The sequence below is a fragment of the Acipenser ruthenus genome, chromosome 39 (genome assembly GCF_902713425.1).
Source record: "Acipenser ruthenus chromosome 39, fAciRut3.2 maternal haplotype, whole genome shotgun sequence".
Classification (NCBI taxonomy): Eukaryota; Metazoa; Chordata; class Actinopteri; order Acipenseriformes; family Acipenseridae; genus Acipenser; species Acipenser ruthenus.
Genome location: NC_081227.1, coordinates 7,855,674 through 7,874,665, shown reverse-complemented (window position 1 = coordinate 7,874,665; position 18,992 = coordinate 7,855,674). Strand labels below are relative to the sequence as shown.

At 42.1% G+C, this 18,992-nt stretch overlaps 1 protein-coding gene across 5 annotated transcripts in view; it reads left to right on the top strand.

Moving 5' to 3' along the window:
• The window catches only part of LOC131707276 (major histocompatibility complex class I-related gene protein-like), a 49,585-nt gene that overhangs the window by 25,191 nt on the left and 5,402 nt on the right, over positions 1 to 18,992 (top strand). For 4 of the 5 annotated variants that reach the window (XM_059009629.1, XM_059009627.1, XM_059009625.1 and 1 more), the window contains 2 exons: positions 10,824 to 11,096; positions 16,397 to 16,684. In XM_059009629.1, the coding sequence (XP_058865612.1) occupies positions 10,824 to 11,096; positions 16,397 to 16,684 (561 nt within the window). Of the gene's footprint in view, positions 1 to 6,368; positions 6,472 to 10,823; positions 11,097 to 16,396; positions 16,685 to 18,992 lie in introns of those variants that run through there. The other variant, XM_059009628.1, reaches the window with a different exon arrangement.

The window sequence follows — 18,992 nt, the reverse complement described above, 5'->3', positions numbered from 1 at the left end:
TTGTCGTGTCGCTCTTTGGTGTGAAGGACGCTATTGAAAAGCACAGGTTTTATTGATTTTCTCATGTTGCTTTGTCGTGTTGTCTTTGGTGTGAAGGACGCTATTGAAAAGCACAGGTTTTATTGATTTTCTCATGTTGCTTTGTCGTGTTGTCTTTGGTGTGAAGGGCGCTATTGAAAAGCACAGGTTTTATTGATTTTCTCGTGTTGCTTTGTCATGTCACTCTTTGGTGTGAAGGACGCTATTGAAAAGCACAGGTTTTATTGATTTTCTCTCGTTGCTTTGTCGTGTCACTCTTTGGTGTGAAGGACGCTATTGAAAAGCACAGGTTTTATTGATTTTCTCTCGTTGCTTTGTCGTGTCGCTCTTTGGTGTGAAGGACGCTACTGAAAAGCACAGGTTTTATTGATTTTCTCACGTTGCTTTGTCGTGTCACTCTCTGGTGTGAAGGGTGCTATTGAAAAGCACAGGTTTTATTGATTTTCTCGTGTTGCTTTGTCGTGTCACTCTTTGGTGTGAAGGGTGCTATTGAAAAGCACAGGTTTTATTGATTTTCTCGTTGCTTTGTCGTGTCGCTCTTTGGTGTGAAGGACGCTATTGAAAAGCACAGGTTTTACTGATTTTCTCGTGTTGCTTTGTCGTGTCGCTCTCTGGTGTGAAGGACGCTATTGAAAAGCACAGGTTTTATTGATTTTCTCTCGTTGCTTTGTCGTGTCACTCTTTGGTGTGAAGGACGCTATTGAAAAGCACAGGTTTTATTGATTTTCTCTCGTTGCTTTGTCGTGTCGCTCTTTGGTGTGAAGGACGCTATTGAAAAGCACAGGTTTTATTGATTTTCTCGTGTTGCTTTGTCGTGTCGCTCTTTGGTGTGAAGGACGCTATTGAAAAGCACAGGTTTTATTGATTTTCTCATGTTGCTTTGTCGTGTTGTCTTTGGTGTGAAGGACGCTATTGAAAAGCACAGGTTTTATTGATTTTCTCATGTTGCTTTGTCGTGTTGTCTTTGGTGTGAAGGGCGCTATTGAAAAGCACAGGTTTTATTGATTTTCTCATGTTGCTTTGTCGTGTCACTCTTTGGTGTGAAGGACGCTATTGAAAAGCACAGGTTTTATTGATTTTCTCATGTTGCTTTGTCGTGTCGCTCTTTGGTGTGAAGGACGCTATTGAAAAGCACAGGTTTTATTGATTTTCTGACATTGCTTTGTCGTGTTGTCTTTGGTGTGAAGGGCGCTATTGAAAAGCACAGGTTTTATTGATTTTCTCGTGTTGCTTTGTCATGTCACTCTTTGGTGTGAAGGACGCTATTGAAAAGCACAGGTTTTATTGATTTTCTCTCGTTGCTTTGTCGTGTCACTCTTTGGTGTGAAGGGTGCTATTGAAAAGCACAGGTTTTATTGATTTTCTCGTGTTGCTTTGTCGTGTTGTCTTTGGTGTGAAGGGCGCTATTGAAAAGCACAGGCTTTATAGATTTTCTCACGTCGCTTTGTCGTGTCGCTCTTTGGTGTGAAGGACGCTATTGAAAAGCACAGGTTTTATTGATTTTCTCTCGTCGCTTTGTCGTGTCACTCTTTGGTGTGAAGGACGCTATTGAAAAGCACAGGTTTTATTGATTTTCTCGTGTTGCTTTGTCGTGTCACTCTTTGGTGTGAAGGACGCTATTGAAAAGCACAGGTTTTATTGATTTTCTCTCGTCGCTTTGTCGTGTCACTCTTTGGTGTGAAGGACGCTATTGAAAAGCACAGGTTTTATTGATTTTCTCGTGTTGCTTTGTCGTGTCACTCTTTGGTGTGAAGGACGCTATTGAAAAGCACAGGTTTTATTGATTTTCTCTCGTTGCTTTGTCGTGTTGTCTTTGGTGTGAAGGGCGCTATTGAAAAGCACAGGTTTTATTGATTTTCTCACATTGCTTTGTCGTGTCGCTCTCTGGTGTGAAGGACGCTATTGAAAAGCACAGGTTTTATTGATTTTCTCTCGTTGCTTGTCATGTTGTCTTTGGTGTGAAGGACGCTATTGAAAAGCACAGGTTTTATTGATTTTCTCTCGTTGCTTTGTCGTGTCACTCTTTGGTGTGAAGGACGCTATTGAAAAGCACAGGTTTTATTGATTTTCTCATGTTGCTTTGTCGTGTCACTCTTTGGTGTGAAGGACGCTATTGAAAAGCACAGGTTTTATTGATTTTCTCATGTTGCTTTGTCGTGTCGCTCTTTGGTGTGAAGGACGCTATTGAAAAGCACAGGTTTTATTGATTTTCTGACATTGCTTTGTCGTGTTGTCTTTGGTGTGAAGGGCGCTATTGAAAAGCACAGGTTTTATTGATTTTCTCGTGTTGCTTTGTCATGTCACTCTTTGGTGTGAAGGACGCTATTGAAAAGCACAGGTTTTATTGATTTTCTCTCGTTGCTTTGTCGTGTCACTCTTTGGTGTGAAGGGTGCTATTGAAAAGCACAGGTTTTATTGATTTTCTCGTGTTGCTTTGTCGTGTTGTCTTTGGTGTGAAGGGCGCTATTGAAAAGCACAGGCTTTATAGATTTTCTCACGTCGCTTTGTCGTGTCGCTCTTTGGTGTGAAGGACGCTATTGAAAAGCACAGGTTTTATTGATTTTCTCTCGTCGCTTTGTCGTGTCACTCTTTGGTGTGAAGGACGCTATTGAAAAGCACAGGTTTTATTGATTTTCTCGTGTTGCTTTGTCGTGTCACTCTTTGGTGTGAAGGACGCTATTGAAAAGCACAGGTTTTATTGATTTTCTCTCGTTGCTTTGTCGTGTTGTCTTTGGTGTGAAGGGCGCTATTGAAAAGCACAGGTTTTATTGATTTTCTCACATTGCTTTGTCGTGTCGCTCTCTGGTGTGAAGGACGCTATTGAAAAGCACAGGTTTTATTGATTTTCTCTCGTTGCTTGTCATGTTGTCTTTGGTGTGAAGGACGCTATTGAAAAGCACAGGTTTTATTGATTTTCTCTCGTTGCTTTGTCGTGTCACTCTTTGGTGTGAAGGGTGCTATTGAAAGCACAGGTTTTATTGATTTTCTCACGTTGCTTTGTCGTGTTGTCTTTGGTGTGAAGGACGCTATTGAAAAGCACAGGTTTTATTGATTTTCTCATGTTGCTTTGTCGCGTCGCTCTTTGGTGTGAAGGACGCTATTGAAAAGCACAGGTTTTATTGATTTTCTCTCGTTGCTTTGTCGTGTCGCTCTTTGGTGTGAAGGGCGCTATTGAAAAGCACAGGTTTTATTGATTTTCTCATGTTGCTTTGTCGTGTCGCTCTTTGGTGTGAAGGACGCTATTGAAAAGCACAGGTTTTATTGATTTTCTCATGTTGCTTTGTCGTGTCACTCTTTGGTGTGAAGGACGCTATTGAAAAGCACAGGTTTTATTGATTTTCTCATGTTGCTTTGTCGTGTCGCTCTTTGGTGTGAAGGACGCTATTGAAAAGCACAGGTTTTATTGATTTTCTCATGTTGCTTTGTCGTGTCGCTCTTTGGTGTGAAGGGTGCTATTGAAAAGCATAGGTTTTATTGATTTTCTCGTGTTGCTTTGTCGTGTCGCTCTTCGCGACGCATCTGGTGTGTAACGGCCTTTAGACTCAATAACTGATTACCCCACCTTTAGCAGCAATAACTGCAACCAAACGCTTCCTGTAGTTATTGATTGGTCTCTCACAGCGCCGTGGAGGAATTTTGGCCCACTCCTCCATGCAGAACTGCTTCAACTCAGTGACATTTGTGGGTTTTCGAGCATGAACTGCTCGTTTCAGGTCCTGCCACAACATCTCAATGGGCTTTAGGTCTGGACTTTGACTAGGCCATTCCAAAACTTTAAATTTCTTGTTCTTCAACCATTCTGATGTAGACTTGCTTGTGTGTTTCGGATCATTGTCTTGCTGCATGACCCAGCTGCGCTTCAGCTTCAGCTCACGGACGGATGGCCTGACATTCTCCTGTAGAATTCACTGATACAGCGCAGAATTCATGGTTCCTTCAATGATGGCAAGGCGTCCAGGTCCTGATGCAGCAAAGCATCCCCAAACCATGACACTACCACCACCATGCTTGACCGTTGGTATGAGGTTCTTACTGTGGAATGCAGTGTTTGGTTTTCGCCAGACATAACGGGGCCCATGTCGGCCAAAAAGTTCCACTTTTGACTCATCTGTCCATAGAACATTGTTCCAGAACTCTTGAGGATCATCCAGGTGCTTTTTGGCAAATTTGAGACGAGCATTCATGTTCTTCTTAGTGAGCAATGGTTTCCACCTTGCTACTCTGCCACGAATCCCATTTTTGCCCTGTGTCTTTCTGATGGTGGAGTCATGAACACAGACCTTAGCCAAGGCGAGAGAGGCCTGCAGATCCCTGGATGTTGTTCTAGGGTTCTTTGTGACTTCCTGGACGATTTTACGCCTTTCCCTTGGAGAGATTTTGGCAGGACGGTCACTCCTGGGAAGATTCACTACTGTCCCAAACTTTCTCCATTTGGACAATATGGCTCTGACTGTGGTTCGGTGGAGCCCCAGAGCCTTAGAAATGGCTTTGTAACCCTTTCCAGACTGATAGGCATCAACAACTTTTTTCCAGAGGTCTTTTGTTTGTGGCATGATGTGCCTCTAGAACCTGTGTGCTGACAACTTCACTCTGATGGTAAGGGCCAAAGTTAGTAAGATTTATATTGGGCAGGGCTGGCCCAAATCAGGCCTGGTTGTTAACCAAAGTACTCAAACAGCTGACCCTAATTATCCCTGTAATTGGGTTGAGTTAACTAGGGGGGAGCAATAACTTTTTCACACCTGAAGATTGCATGTTTGATTACCTTGCACACCAAACAAATGAAAGAAGCACCAAACTTTGGTGTCATCTTTTCTCTTAGACTCCCTATATATTACTACAACCCACAAAAAAATCTGACCAAATACAATGTGAAAAATGTGCAAAAATGCAGAAAATCAGACGGGGCAAATACTTTTTCACGGCACTGTACGTGTTTATCATATCAACAACACCAACGTGCGTTTTAAAAATAAAGCAAAAAAATGTTTTGCAAACTGTCCAGAATATTTACTTGGGGGCTAAGAATGAAAAATGTCATGAAAAAAATGTCATTTTTTATATGGAAATTGTCAAAATAAAGGGGCAGCTGGAAGGTAAGACTTTACCAGTCAGGACAATGACATTTAAATACTACTACTATTAAACTGTATCTGTATCGGTTTTCAAACTGGGGTATGCAAGAAAAATTCTGAAATGGCAGACAACGCATTTAGTACCACTTGCCAATCTATTGCAAACTTTTATCATGTAATCAACGTTTAATCGCTAACACCAGACTGACGAGCTGTGACAGAGCGTTCAGTGCACACACGGCTAATGTACATATTAAATATGTACGTTTTAAAGAAGCCCTGTTGTTTAAATGTCATATAAACAGTTGGGTGGTTACTGGAGTCTGTCTGGGATAAAAAAAAATAAAATTACATATTTTAGAAAACTAAAAGCCAAGTCTTTAACTTGTGCTTGCAAATCGATATTTATTTTTTTCATTGACCAGATTTAAAGTTTATTGTAACTTAAGTACTATTGGTTCATTTTAAAATACAGAATGTATTGCCAATCAGAAACCGAAGTATTGCGGTCTAATTTTACAAGAGTGAGAGTAAGTTTTTAGCTTTCAATCCAGTGAAAAAATATGGATTGTTGGCTCAATACTAGAACATTACTAGCAAAGGGCGATCAAGACGAAATACTGTCAGAGATTAAAAAATAAAATTGCGACTGAAGCTCTCTCCAATTTCCCTGCCCTCGTCCGTGATCTGTGGTAACAAGCAGGGACATCCATCACACTGATACTAGGTAAGCGTTTTATTATTTAGTATTTTTAATTAGCATCAGTACGGTACGTTTTAGTCACCAAGAATTTTAAAATGCCAATAATATGTTTTCGTAATGAGGTCAGCTGTAGAGATGCGTGGATAGAGAACTTTTGTTTGTATTCTTTTCTGTAATTTTATTATCAATAAAAATACATGATTGCCATTTGCTATCACGGAATAGTCCTATGTCATTTCTGAGTGATATGAGGCTAGCACGGAGGCTTCGTTGATTTTAATTAATTAATATTTACAATAAAATGATGTTTCCAGCAACTAGAAACCTGTTTGAGGGACTATTTTTATCCAAAAGTAAATATATTTTTTTCCATTATAATACTGTAACTTTTATAATTGTATCCATCACACACTCCAAGGCTTGTGCATTTTGTTGTATCATGTTATTGTACAGACCTTTTTTCTGTTTTCATTTTATTATGACTCTATCTCAGATGGGGATGCGCAGTGGACTACATTTTCTGGAAAGAGATATGCAGCTTAAAAAGATTGCAAACCCCTGTTCTAATGTGATTTGGTACAATGAATATCCTCTACTCAGTGATAAACCAGCGTCACTGTGACTCATTAACCAATATTTTCCCCAAAAGTGACAGTGAGTATTGTAGAGACACCTTGGTTGTATCTACAGCTTTACAGTTTTATTTTTTGTTCAGAAAAAAAAGGTCCATAAACTCTGTTAGCATATTTAAAACAAACAAAAATAAGAAATGGTGGCTGGTTCTGAATCAAACATATTGACCCCCTCACTGAAGAAAATGTCCCCCTAAAATTTGGAGAAGGGGCTACATTGATCCTCAGTCTATAAGTCCTGGAGCAAACACTGCAACACATAAATAAAGAAATCTCCTCGTTTCATTCTCTGTAAATACACAGGCATCCATTTTTCACTCTCGGCTATGTTTATACAGGTGACCCGGTTTGTCAAGCACATTTTGCATACACTTTTACAATACAGTTTTCTTATTTTTTCATTGAAGCACGTTAGACGTGTTAAACTTTGCAGATGCACACAGAAGCGCCTGCACGCTATTCTCACAGGAGTGACACATTTGGACTCGCATGCGCTCCACATGGAAATCGCGGGATAAGCAGCTGGGTGGTTAAGCAGAAGATCATTTACAATCCGGAGCAGAGCAGTTTCGGTACTGTGATGCGGCCGGAAGCCAGACTGCAGAGATTCAAGCAGATAGTTATCTGTGAGAGGTTTCATCATCTGGCTGGCTACAGCCCTTTCAAGAGTTTTGGAGAGGAAAGGGAGATTGGATGTGGGATGGAAGTTAGATAAGACAGCCGGGTCGAGGGAGGGTTTTTTGAGCACTGGCGTTACTTGGGCAGTCTTGAGGGCAGCAGGAACCAGGCCTTGGGCCGCACTGTAATTATATATAATAAAGCGCTGTGTGGTCCAGTGGTTAAAGAAAAGGGCTTGTAACCAGGAGGTCCCCGGTTCAAATCCCACCTTAGCCACTGACTCATTGTGTGACCCTGAGCAAGTCACTTAACCTCCTTGTGCTCTGTCTTTCAGGTGAGACGTAATTATAAGTGACTCTGCAGCTGATGCATAGTTCACACACCCTAGTCTCTGTAAGTCGCCTTGGACAAAGGCGTCTGCTAAATAAACAAATAATAATAAAAGCAAGTATTGTTTAATAATTCGCATCATGTAAATTGAAAATAAGGCGCATTATATATATATATATATATATATATATATATATATATATATATATATATATATATATATATATATATATATATATAAAAAAATAATATAGGTAGTGGACAAAAAAATGGAAACACCTGGGTAAATGAGAGACACCAAGTATATTGAAAGCAAGGGCTTCCACACAGGTGTGGCTCATGCGTTAAGCAAATAACATCCCAGCATGCTTAGGGTCATGGATAAAAATGCTGGACTGGCCTGGTTGCCTATAATTATGGCTTGCAAGAGGAGACCTCAGTGACTTTGAAAGAGGGGTGATTGTCGGGGCGTGTTTGGCAGGAGCTTCAGTGACCAAGACAGCTCAACTTGCTGATGTTTCAAGAGCAACGGTGTCTAAGGTGATGTCGGCATGGAATTCCGAGGGAAAGACATCATCAGCAAAGGGCAACAGTGGGCGGAAGCGCATACTCCAGGATCGTGATATCTGTGCATTAATTCAAAGTGCAAGGCAAAACAGACGAGCAACTGCAGATCAAATGACTGCAAATTTCAACCTGGGGTGCGAGCAGCCAGTTTCATCAAAAACGGTCCAACGAGAACTCCACAGAGTAGGATACCATAGTGGCCCAGTGCCCTATTAAGTGACTTTACATTGGTGTTCCCATTTTTTGTCCACTACCTGTATATGTGTATATATATATATATATATATATATATATATATATATATATAATGGTGGATTGCCTTCTGGTCACAGGTTTCTCCTTCTTTAATCAAAGACTTGACAGCCAGAAGGAGGTGAAACACTGTAGCGTGTGTTTATGATTTACAAATTAAAAAAAAAAAGAAACAAAACAAAACACAGAAACAAAACAAAAGCCTAACCCGTTCTGGGGCCCTACCTGAACAGGTTTCCCTTTTAGTTTCCCTTATTTAACAAAGTTATCATTTACAAAGTGCATTCTTTAACCCCGCTTTACCGCTTTAGTTTTGATCCCCAAAAAACTTTACATTATGTACTTATTTGTTTACCATCCAGTTTGTTTACATTGTCTTTTCCACCTTTTATGAGTTTTTATTGACCAATCCCTTACACGCTATATATATATATATATATATATATATATATATATATATATATATATATATATATATATATATATATATATATATACACTGAGTGTACAAAACATTAGGAACACCTGCTCTTTCCATGAAATAGACTGATGAGGTGAATCCAGGTGAAAGCTATGATCCCTTATTGATGTAACCTGTTAAATTCACTTCAATCAGTGTAGATGAAGGGGAGACAGGTTAAAGAAGAATTTTTAAGCCTTGACACAATTGAGACATGGATTGTGTATGTGTGCCATTCAGAGGGTAAATGGGCAAGACAAAAGATTTACAGTAAGTCCCTTTGACCGGGGGATGGTAGTAGGTGCCAGGCTCGCCGGTTTGAGTGTGTCAAGAACTGCAACGCTGCTGGGTTTTTCACGCTCAACAGCTTCCCGTGTGTATCAAGGATGGTCCACCACCCAAAGGACATCCAGCCAAAATCCAGATGAAAGAGGCCAAAGGAGGCTGACACGAATTGTGCAGAGCAACAGACGGGCTACAGTTAGTCAACTGATAGTCCAGTACAACATTGGTGCCGAAAGACCATAAGCACAACTCGTCATAGATTGATACGAATGGGGTATGGCAGCCGACGACCTAACAGAGTTCCACTTCTTTCAGCAAAACACAAGAAACTGCGGTTGCAGTGGGCTAAGGAACAAAAACACTGGACATTGGAAGATTGGAAAAACATTGCCTGGTCTGATGAATCCCGGTTCCTGCTGTTTCAGGCTGATGGAAGGACTAGGGTATGGAGAAAACCACATGAGTACATGCATCCATCATGCCGCGTGTCAACACTGCAGGCTGGTGGTGGTGGTGTGATGGTGTGGGGTGTGTTTTCATGGCACACATTGGGCCCCTTGATAAAAGTGGAGCAACGTTTGAATGCCACAGGATATCTGAACATCATTGCCAATCAGGTGCATCCCTTCATGGCAGCAGTGTATCCATCTGCTAATGGATTTTTTCAGCAGGATAATGCCCCATGCCAAGACTAGGATTGTCCAGGAATGGTTCCACGAACATGACAGTGGCCTGCCCAGTCACCAGATCTCAATCCAATTGAGCATCTGTGGGATGAGATGGAACCAGCTATTCAGAGTAGAGATCCACTACCAGCCAACTTGACACAGCTGTGGAAAGCATTGGAGTCAACATGGGCCAGCATCCCTGTGGAACGCTTTCGACACCTTGTAGAGTCCATGCCCCGACAAATTGAGGCTGTTCTGAGGGCAAAAGGGGGTGCAACTCAATATTAGGAAGGTGTTCCTAATGTTTTGTACACACAGTGTGTGTATATCTATATCTATATCTATAGATATAGATAGATAGATAGATAGATATGCAATGTGTAGTGCTTGCAAAAATATAGGCCCTAGTTCTTTTTTTATATAAGTTGCTTTGGAAGTAATAAGAAAATAAAATATGAACGGCAAGAAACGATACAGTACAAGTTTTCATGAATTATTATTGCCCCTTACATGCCACTCTATTGTACTTTCAACAGCAGGAAAACTAAACAAGTGTAGTTTAATAATGCGCATCATTTACACTGCAAACCCAAGACTGTACCGACGTCTCTGAAGACTCCAAATAAACCTGTACAGGTTGCTGTCAAAAGCATAGATTTTACTTTAGTATCAATACATCAAAAGCAATAATTAGAACAACTTGTGAATTTACAAAATACAATACACCTGAGACTGACCACATTCCAAGAGCATATTCTATAAGGAGTCTGTTAATACATGTCTTTAATAATCAATAATATATTCTATAAGGAGTCTTTAATACCTGTCTTTAATAATCAATAATATATTCTATAAGGAGTCTGTTAATACATGTCTTTAATAATCAATAATATATTTTATAAGGAGTCTGTTAATACATGTCTTGAATAATCAATAATATATTCTATGAGGAGTCTGTTGTTACACATCTTTAATAATCAATACTGCATGAGTGTAATGATCGTGGGTCAGTGTGTGGTCACTCACAAGGTATTCTCATGCCACATGTGGTCCTTGGGGCTGCTTATTGAGTAGCAGGCTCTTCAGTGTTCTCTGGAATGCCAGCGCTAACTTCTATATTACAAATTCAGAAAGATTTACTTTGAACAGACACTAATGCCTAGTCTGTCTTTTGTCTTTCTGTGTTTACTCCAGTTCACACTTATCAGTACACGGGTTACTGTGAGCTGCATGATGACGGGACCAAGCGGGCATATTTGAATCATGCGTATGATGGGAAGGATTTTATTAGTTTTGATGTGGAGACCCTGACCTGGGTCGCTGCTGTGCCGCAGGCTGTCTTCTATAAATACAAGCGGGAAAATGACACAGCACAGCAACAGATCGTTTTCGACTATTATCGCAGAGAGTGTTACCAGTTGCTGGAGTGGTACATCCAGTATGGGATGGAGACCCTGCAGAGGAAAGGTAAAGTGACAATCTCATACAGTATTCCTTGTGTTTAACTCATCAGATACTAACTGAGTGTTTATAGTTTAAAGGTAAAGTAACAATCTCATACAGTATTCCTTGTGTTTAACTCATCAGATACTAACTGAGTGTTTATAGTTTAAAGGTAAAGTAACAATCTCATGCAGTACTCCTGTATGAGATCTTGTACACATGTATTTTTCTGTCGTAAATGTATTTTCGTTTAGGTAAAAGCCTGTGTCGGTCTGTTGCTGGCACAACTAGTTATGTTTCTTATTAAGTCAGAAAGGTTTTTATTCTAACACATATACAGTCACCTCCAAAAATATTGGCACCCTTGATTAAGATGAGCAAAAAAGGCTGTATAAAATAAACAACACAGGTAATGAGCTATATTATATGCTGAAATATATGGGAAAACCATATTCTTTTATTCTAATACAATTGCTCAGAGAGTTTTTTATTAACAAGTAATAAAAAAAATTCTCTAAAAGATAGGTGTCAGAATTATTGGCACCCCTAAAGATTCTTAATATAATAAAATCAAACAAAATTAAATCTGCATTAACATTCTACTTCTTGAAGTTCATCTCAGTCTTAACCACTTCAACTCCAGATGTAAAAATGAAACCCTTTCCCAGGTTCCAGATTTTGAAAATAATAATAATAATAATAATAATAATAATAATAATGTTTTCAAACCTGTAGTTGCTATAAAATGTTAACATATGATGAATAAAACACAAATAAATGACCTAAACTGTGTTTTTCATTAACCCTTTATGCTGCTGTGTACTACATACCCATATTCAATATAGAGATAAAAACATGTTTTTTTTTTGTTTTAGTTTTTTTTTTAACAATGAAAAAAAAAAAAGCTGCTAATAACAATAATAATCAGTAAACAGTAATTATCAAATAAAAACAACATCAAAACGTGTGCCAGTTTTGACTTGCTCTGTGCCATTTATTGAAATGTTCAATACAACAGAACCCGGGATTGCCTTCGCAACCACTGCACATTTTTCTTTTCTTTTGTCTTTTCTTTTGTTTTAATTTTCATAGCAGACCCTGTACCTTTTTTACAGTGTCTGCTTCGCTTGTGTTGGAGGGATAGTCACAAATGCTTGTACACAGCTACTTTGCACAGGCATTGTGATGGATCTGGCTGCCGCATTGCCTGTACCCAGTGCTGTGTTTTGATAGTATTTAGTCACAGCACTGCCATTTCAAACCAAACAGCTTCCCGTTTGCAGCTGGCTTACCTGTAAAGTAACTGCATGCTCTTCAGTTCGTACAGTTTGTATTGTTCTTGGCTCCACATCCTCTTCATCATAATCACTGAGTGATAAGTCAGCATCACTGTCGCTGGTATCGAAATCCTCTGAACCAACTTCACTCCCGTTGCTCATTATAGAAAAACCACGTACGTTGCCATGTTTAGCTTTCGCTAAAACTTACATAAACTATAACTAAACAAGTAAAACTAATATTTCTAAACTAAATAAAAAAATTAATAATTTAAAACACTATATATACTTGTAAAAGCTGAATGGCTTCCTGCAATATATCTCAGCCTTCTAAACGCCCACAGTTAGATTGGAATCTCTACATGACACGCAATTGGATAAAAATGTCACGTCCACAGTACTAGCACTGCTTTAGAGAATGAAACCTGAAACGCTAGACTGAGAAACCGATCATAGAATAGAATGGGAAACTTGATGTACGCAGGTACGGCATGGTACTGTAAGTGGGTTTTCAATTGACGTATGTGTGTACGTTATGGTGTTGAGGTGGTTAAGGAACTGTATTGTGGGCTTCCATGGCTTCATGTTTCACTAGGGTATAAAAATGAGGTAACACGCGTTACAGAACTTGGTTGCATCTTGGGGTCACCAAGTCTCCAAATCTACAACTGGACGCCACCTCCATGCCAATAGGCTATTTGGAAGGGTTGCCAGAAAAAAAAGCCTTTATTGAGAGCAACCAACAAACGTAAGCGCCTGGAGTTTGCTAAACGGCATTGGCACTTTGATTGGAACCGGATGCTATGGTCACATGAGACGAAAATAGAGCTCTTTGGCCACGCACACCAGCGGTGGGTTTGGCGTCGAAAGAAGGATGCATGTGCAGAAAAGAACCTCCACCTCATGGTGGATCTTTGATGTATGGGGCTGTTTTGCTTCCACTGGTCCTGGGGCCCTTGTTAAGCTCAACGGCATCATGAACTCTACCCAGTACCAGGACATTTTAGCCAAAAACCTGGTTGCCTCTGCCAGGAGGCTGAAACTTGACCGCAAGTGGATCTTCCAGCAAGACAATGACTCCAAGCACACATCAAAATCCACAAAGAAATGGTTAATTGACCACAAAATCAACATTTTGCAATGGCCATCTCAGTCTCTGGACTTGAACCCCATTGAAAACCTGTGGTTTCAATTGAAGAGGGCAGTCTGTAAGCGCAGACCGAAGGATATCAGGGATCTGGAAAGAGTCTGTATGGAGGAATGGTCTAAGATCCCTCCCAATGTGTTCTCCAATCTCATGAACCCTTTGCGGTCCATTGTCGGACCTGGTCCGACTTTGCAATTATTCCTGTCAGGTCCATTGTCGGACCCTGTCCTACATCATTATAGAAACGCAAAAAACGGGTTTCTAGTCGTTTTTTCTCCGGAAAAAGCAGAGAAAACCATTCAATGGCCGAGTGGGAGCGAGAGGAGCCGAGACAAGTCGAAAAAAAAAAAAAAAAAGGCGTATCTCATGAATAGTCATACATGGCCCTGGTATCAGATAACGGGGCGGTCATAAGTAAACAAGCTGGCTGATGAACACGGACATTTGCAGAGCTTTTTTGAGATGTTATAGTAATAAAATAATGACTTGGATCGCATTATTGAGGAGTTTGGTGATAAAACGAGTGATCAGGAGATGATCGATCGGTATGTACGACTATTATTATTATTATTATTTCTTTCTTACATAGGTGAAAGCTATAGCGAACGAAAGGGTGGGGTGGGGCTGGAGATGCCTAGTGAGTGCTTTGTTGTTATGCAGGGCCTTTTAAATCCGTTTGACTGTGGAAAAAAATACTTTTAAACAGCGCGTCTAAAATTAACTGCGCATGTGAAAATAAATTGGACCTGACGCGCCTGACACGCACTTAATAAATGGACTGCAAAGGGTTAAACATTATAGAAAAAGACTTGCGAGCCCGCTTTTGGACGGGCCCTGTGTTAGCTCTCGCACTGCACAGACTAGTTTGTGAGCCCGCTTTTGGACATGCCCTGTGTTAGCTCTCGCGCTGCACAGACTAGCTTGCGAGCCCGCTCCTGGACGGGCCCTGTGTTAGCTCTCGCTCTGCACAGACTAGCTTGCGAGCCTGCTCCTGGACGGGCCCTGTGTTAGCTCTCGCGCTGCACAGACTAGCTTGCGAGCCCTCTCCTGGACGGGCCCTGTGTTAGCTCTCACGCTGCACAGACTAGCTTGCGAGCCCTCTCCTGGACGGGCCCTGTGTTAGCTCTCGCGCTGCACAGACTAGCTTGCGAGCCCACTCCTGGACGGGCCCTGTGTTAGCTCTCACGCTGCACAGACTAGCTTGCGAGCCCTCTCCTGGACGGGCCCTGTGTTAGCTCTCGCGCTGCACAGACTAGCTTGCGAGCCCACTCCTGGACGGGCCCTGTGTTAGCTCTCACGCTGCACAGACTAGCTTGCGAGCCCTCTCCTGGACGGGCCCTGTGTTAGCTCTCGCGCTGCACAGACTAGCTTGCGAGCCCGCTCCTGGACGGGCCCTGTGTTAGCTCTCACGCTGCACAGACTAGCTTGCGAGCCCGCTCCTGGACGGGCCCTGTGTTGGCTCTCGCGCTGCACCGACTAGCTTGCGAGCCCTCTCCTGGACGGGCCCTGTATTAGCTCTCGCGCTACACAGACTAGCTTGTGAGCCCGCTCCTGGACGGGCCCTGTATTAGCTCTCGCGCTGCACAGACTAGCTTGTGAGCCCGCTCCTGGACGGGCCCTGTGTTAGCTCTGGCGCTGCACAGACTAGCTTGCGAGCCCGCTCCTGGACAGGCCCTGTGTTAGCTCTCTCTATGACAAGTCTTTATTCAGTGAGCTTTATTTGGAAATGTCTGTGTAGAGCCCATTCATTCAGTTTCCTCACATCTCTTCCTACACAATGTATTCTTTATATTTGTGCTGTTCAGCTTTGGGAAGTTTGGTAAAGTAGTCTAGTAACCCTGATGTTATGTGATGAATGTGGCCTGTATGTTGCCCATCTGTATAAACTGTGAAGATTTGATTTCATGTTCAGCTTTCTGCTTTCACCTGCACTGCTGCATGTTAATAATCCATTGAGCTGGTAACCAGCTGTGGCAAAGTGGTGAGTGAATACAGGTGAGTGCAGTGCAGAGCGGATACAAAACAGACAGACAATGATTTGCAGGTGCAAGGGTGTTTATTGATTTAATTAACAATGTCCAGAGCCTTATGGTGAACACCTGTAAATAATAATGATGGAGTGATACCAAAAGTCCAGTTTTACACACCAACACTAAACACGAAACACAAACACAGTTCTTAGTGATAGTGAATACATGCAAGTGGTGTAATACAGCGCTCTGTGAAATGCAGGGGTGAAAGTGATGTCCGGGTTTATGCTGGCTTTCGCTACAGCTCCGGATCGTGTTACTGGTAGTTTATTAAAAAAAAGACAACAGTTAACAAACACAAGACAAAACTCACGGTTCACGATGCTGCAACACAGACTCCTTGTAGTTTTAAAACACTAACCATTTACCAAGGAACAGATCACTTACACTACGTCCCCTATATATACCCTCGCTCATGACCCCTAGGTTCACGAGCGCATCCGCTCCTCCAATCCTCGGATGCCACACCGTTTCCCGTCCGAGTCATTGAGTTTGTGAAATCATTGAGAAATCGAAATGAACGAAATCACATATATCAATCACACAATGCTATGCTAAGATCACTGATAATGCACAGGCTATGCTATTCAATTACTATAAACACAAAGGTACCTGTAAAAACACAATGTCTGTTTGTTCTGCTGTTAACTAAGACACTGCTGAGCTGATCTGTTTTGATGAGATCAGTTCCAATTCAAACTGACCAGCATGCCAGGGCTAGAGCTACACACAGATCAGCCATACATTAGCTCCATTTACATATACCCTCTCAGCCAATCAGAGTGCAGGATGTTTCTCCAGTGTGATTGAATACTACATGAAACAATCCTGGGGTGTAACTGTAACAGTACTGATGTTCTGCTTCACCAGTCCGCCCTGCAGTGATGCTGATACAGAGGAAAGCGCGGGAATCTGCAGGAACGGACGTCATTTGCCACGTGACGGGGTTCTACCCCCGAGAGGTTGAGGTGAACTGGATCAGAGATGATGAGGCTGTGCTGGAGGAGGGGGTGTGGAGTGGAGAGGTGCTACCCAATGAGGACAGAACCTACCAGCTGAGAAAGACCCTGACAGTGAGTCCTGAGGACCAGAAGAAACACAGCTACTCCTGCCAGGTGGACCACGCCAGTCTGGATGAGAAGATGGATGTGAAATGGGGTAAGAGAGAGAGAGAGAGACCCTGCTACTGAAATAGACTGTGTGAGCAGGGAGGGAGGGAGGGAGGGAGGCTGTACCTGAGACCCTGGTACTGAAATAGACTGTGTGAGCAGGGAGGGAGGGAGGCTGTACCTGAAGTATACAATGAGAAATCACAAACACTACAGCCACTCTCTTCAATTCAAAAGCTTTTTATTGCAACAGGGATTTCCCAGCTGAAGTTCCCTCCTGATAGCACTTCACAAAGGGGTCTGCTTTAAGAACAGTTGGTGCTAGATTAGTTTATCTCATGGATGCACCCTTATGAAAGTTTACTGGTATATCTTGGTATTAGCTAAGTGAAGCAGAGCACTGTGCTGTTGATTTTAACATATTAATAAATGTGCATCCGTGAGTATAAAATGACTGTGATTATTATTATTATTATTTATTTCTTAGCAGACGCCCTTATCCAGGGCGACTTACAATCGTAAGCAAAAAACATTTCAAGCGTTACAATACAAGTAATACAATAAGAGCAAGAAATATAATAACTTTTGTTCAAGTAAAGTACAAGTTTGACAAACCACAATTCAATAATACAGCAGGTAATAGTGATAGTTACATCAGGATATGATTAAATAGTGATAGTTACATCAGGATGTGATTAAATACAAAGTACTACAGGTTAAAAACTTGGCAGATTACAGTATTCTGAAGTACAGGATTAAATGCAGTAAAATAGGGGCTGATAAGAGCAAAATAAAGCACATTTACATGAAGGGTGATAGTGTCCCAGGATACAAACAGAGGAGTTCTACAGGTGCTCTTTGAAGAGGTGAGTCTTAAGGAGGCGCCGGAATGTGGTCAGGGACTGGGCAGTCCTGACATCTGTAGGAAGGTCATTCCACCACTGCGGAGCAAGGGTGGAGAAGGAGCGGGCTCTGGAGGCAGGGGAGCGTAGCGGAGGTAGAGCTAGTCTTCTAGTGCAGGCGGAGCGGAGAGGTCGAGTGGGGGTGTAGGGAGAGATGAGGGTCTGGAGGTAGCTGGGTGCAGACTGGTCAAGGCATCTGTAGGCTAGTACAAGAGTCTTGGACTGGATGCGAGCGGTGATCGGGAGCCAGTGGAGTGAGCGGAGTAGTGGAGTAGCGTGGGCGAAGCGAGGCAGAGAGAACACCAGGCGGGCAGCAGAGTTCTGGATGAGCTGGAGCGGACGGGTGGCGGACGCAGGGAGGCCAGCCAGGAGGGAGTTGCAGTAGTCTAGGCAGGAGAGTACCAGGGCCTGGACCAGGAGCTGGGTAGCATAGTTGGTGAGGAAGGGTCGGATTCTTCAGATGTTGCTCAGGAAGAATCGGCAAGTGCGTGCCAGAGTGGAGATGTGCTGGGAATAAGAGAGGCAGGGGTCCAGGGTGACTCCAAGGTTCTTAGCTGAGGAAGAGGGAGAGAGTGTGGTAGATTCCAGAGGAACAGAGATGGAGAGATCAGAGGAGGGGGAGGAGGAGGGAAAGAAAAGGAGGTCAGATTTAGAGAGGTTGAGTTTGAGGTGATGCGAGTGCATCCAGGAGGAAATAGCAGACAGACAGGTAGAGATACGGGAGGAGATGGTGGAGTCAGAGGTGGGGAAGGAGAGGAAAATCTGAGCATCATCAGCATAGAAATGGTATGAGAAACCATAGGATGCGATGAGGGGGCCCAGGGAGCGGGTGTAGAGAGAGAACAGGAGAGGACCCAAGACTGACCCTTGGGGGACTCCAGTTAAGAGAGGGTGAGGTGTGGAGGTTGCTCCACGCCAGGTTACCTGGTTATTCTGAACTCCATTGTAGATTTCAACAAAGATATTTTATTCAGTACAGTACAGCATCTGGGTATTGCATTTTCCTGAAGCACAAGTCATGATGGAATCAAACATGGATAGACATGCTTGTAATAATATAGCCTCCCATGTGACATTACCCCTTTCTTCTTAACCTATCAGAAAAGACAATTAATACTGATGCAAGTTTTACAATCCTCCTGTCAACCAATAATATCAGTGACCACGTGGGTCCACTTTCATTTTATTACTTTTAAGTGATTGTAACATCAACGCCTCTTTGAAGTAAAGGAAGCAGATTGCCAGTCTTTGAAAGTCTTAGCCCCAGAATGTTGTCTCTGTTATAAAGCACAGGGGCCCCTTTTAAATTGCCATGTGATGCACTTCAAAGCTTCCTCCTTACCATCTGTCTTCCTGGTCCAGCAATCCATATTAAACCCAAATTGTCTTCTATCTAACTAACTTTAAAACCCAATACATTTCATAACTATAGTTCCTTATAAGCATGTTCCTCCA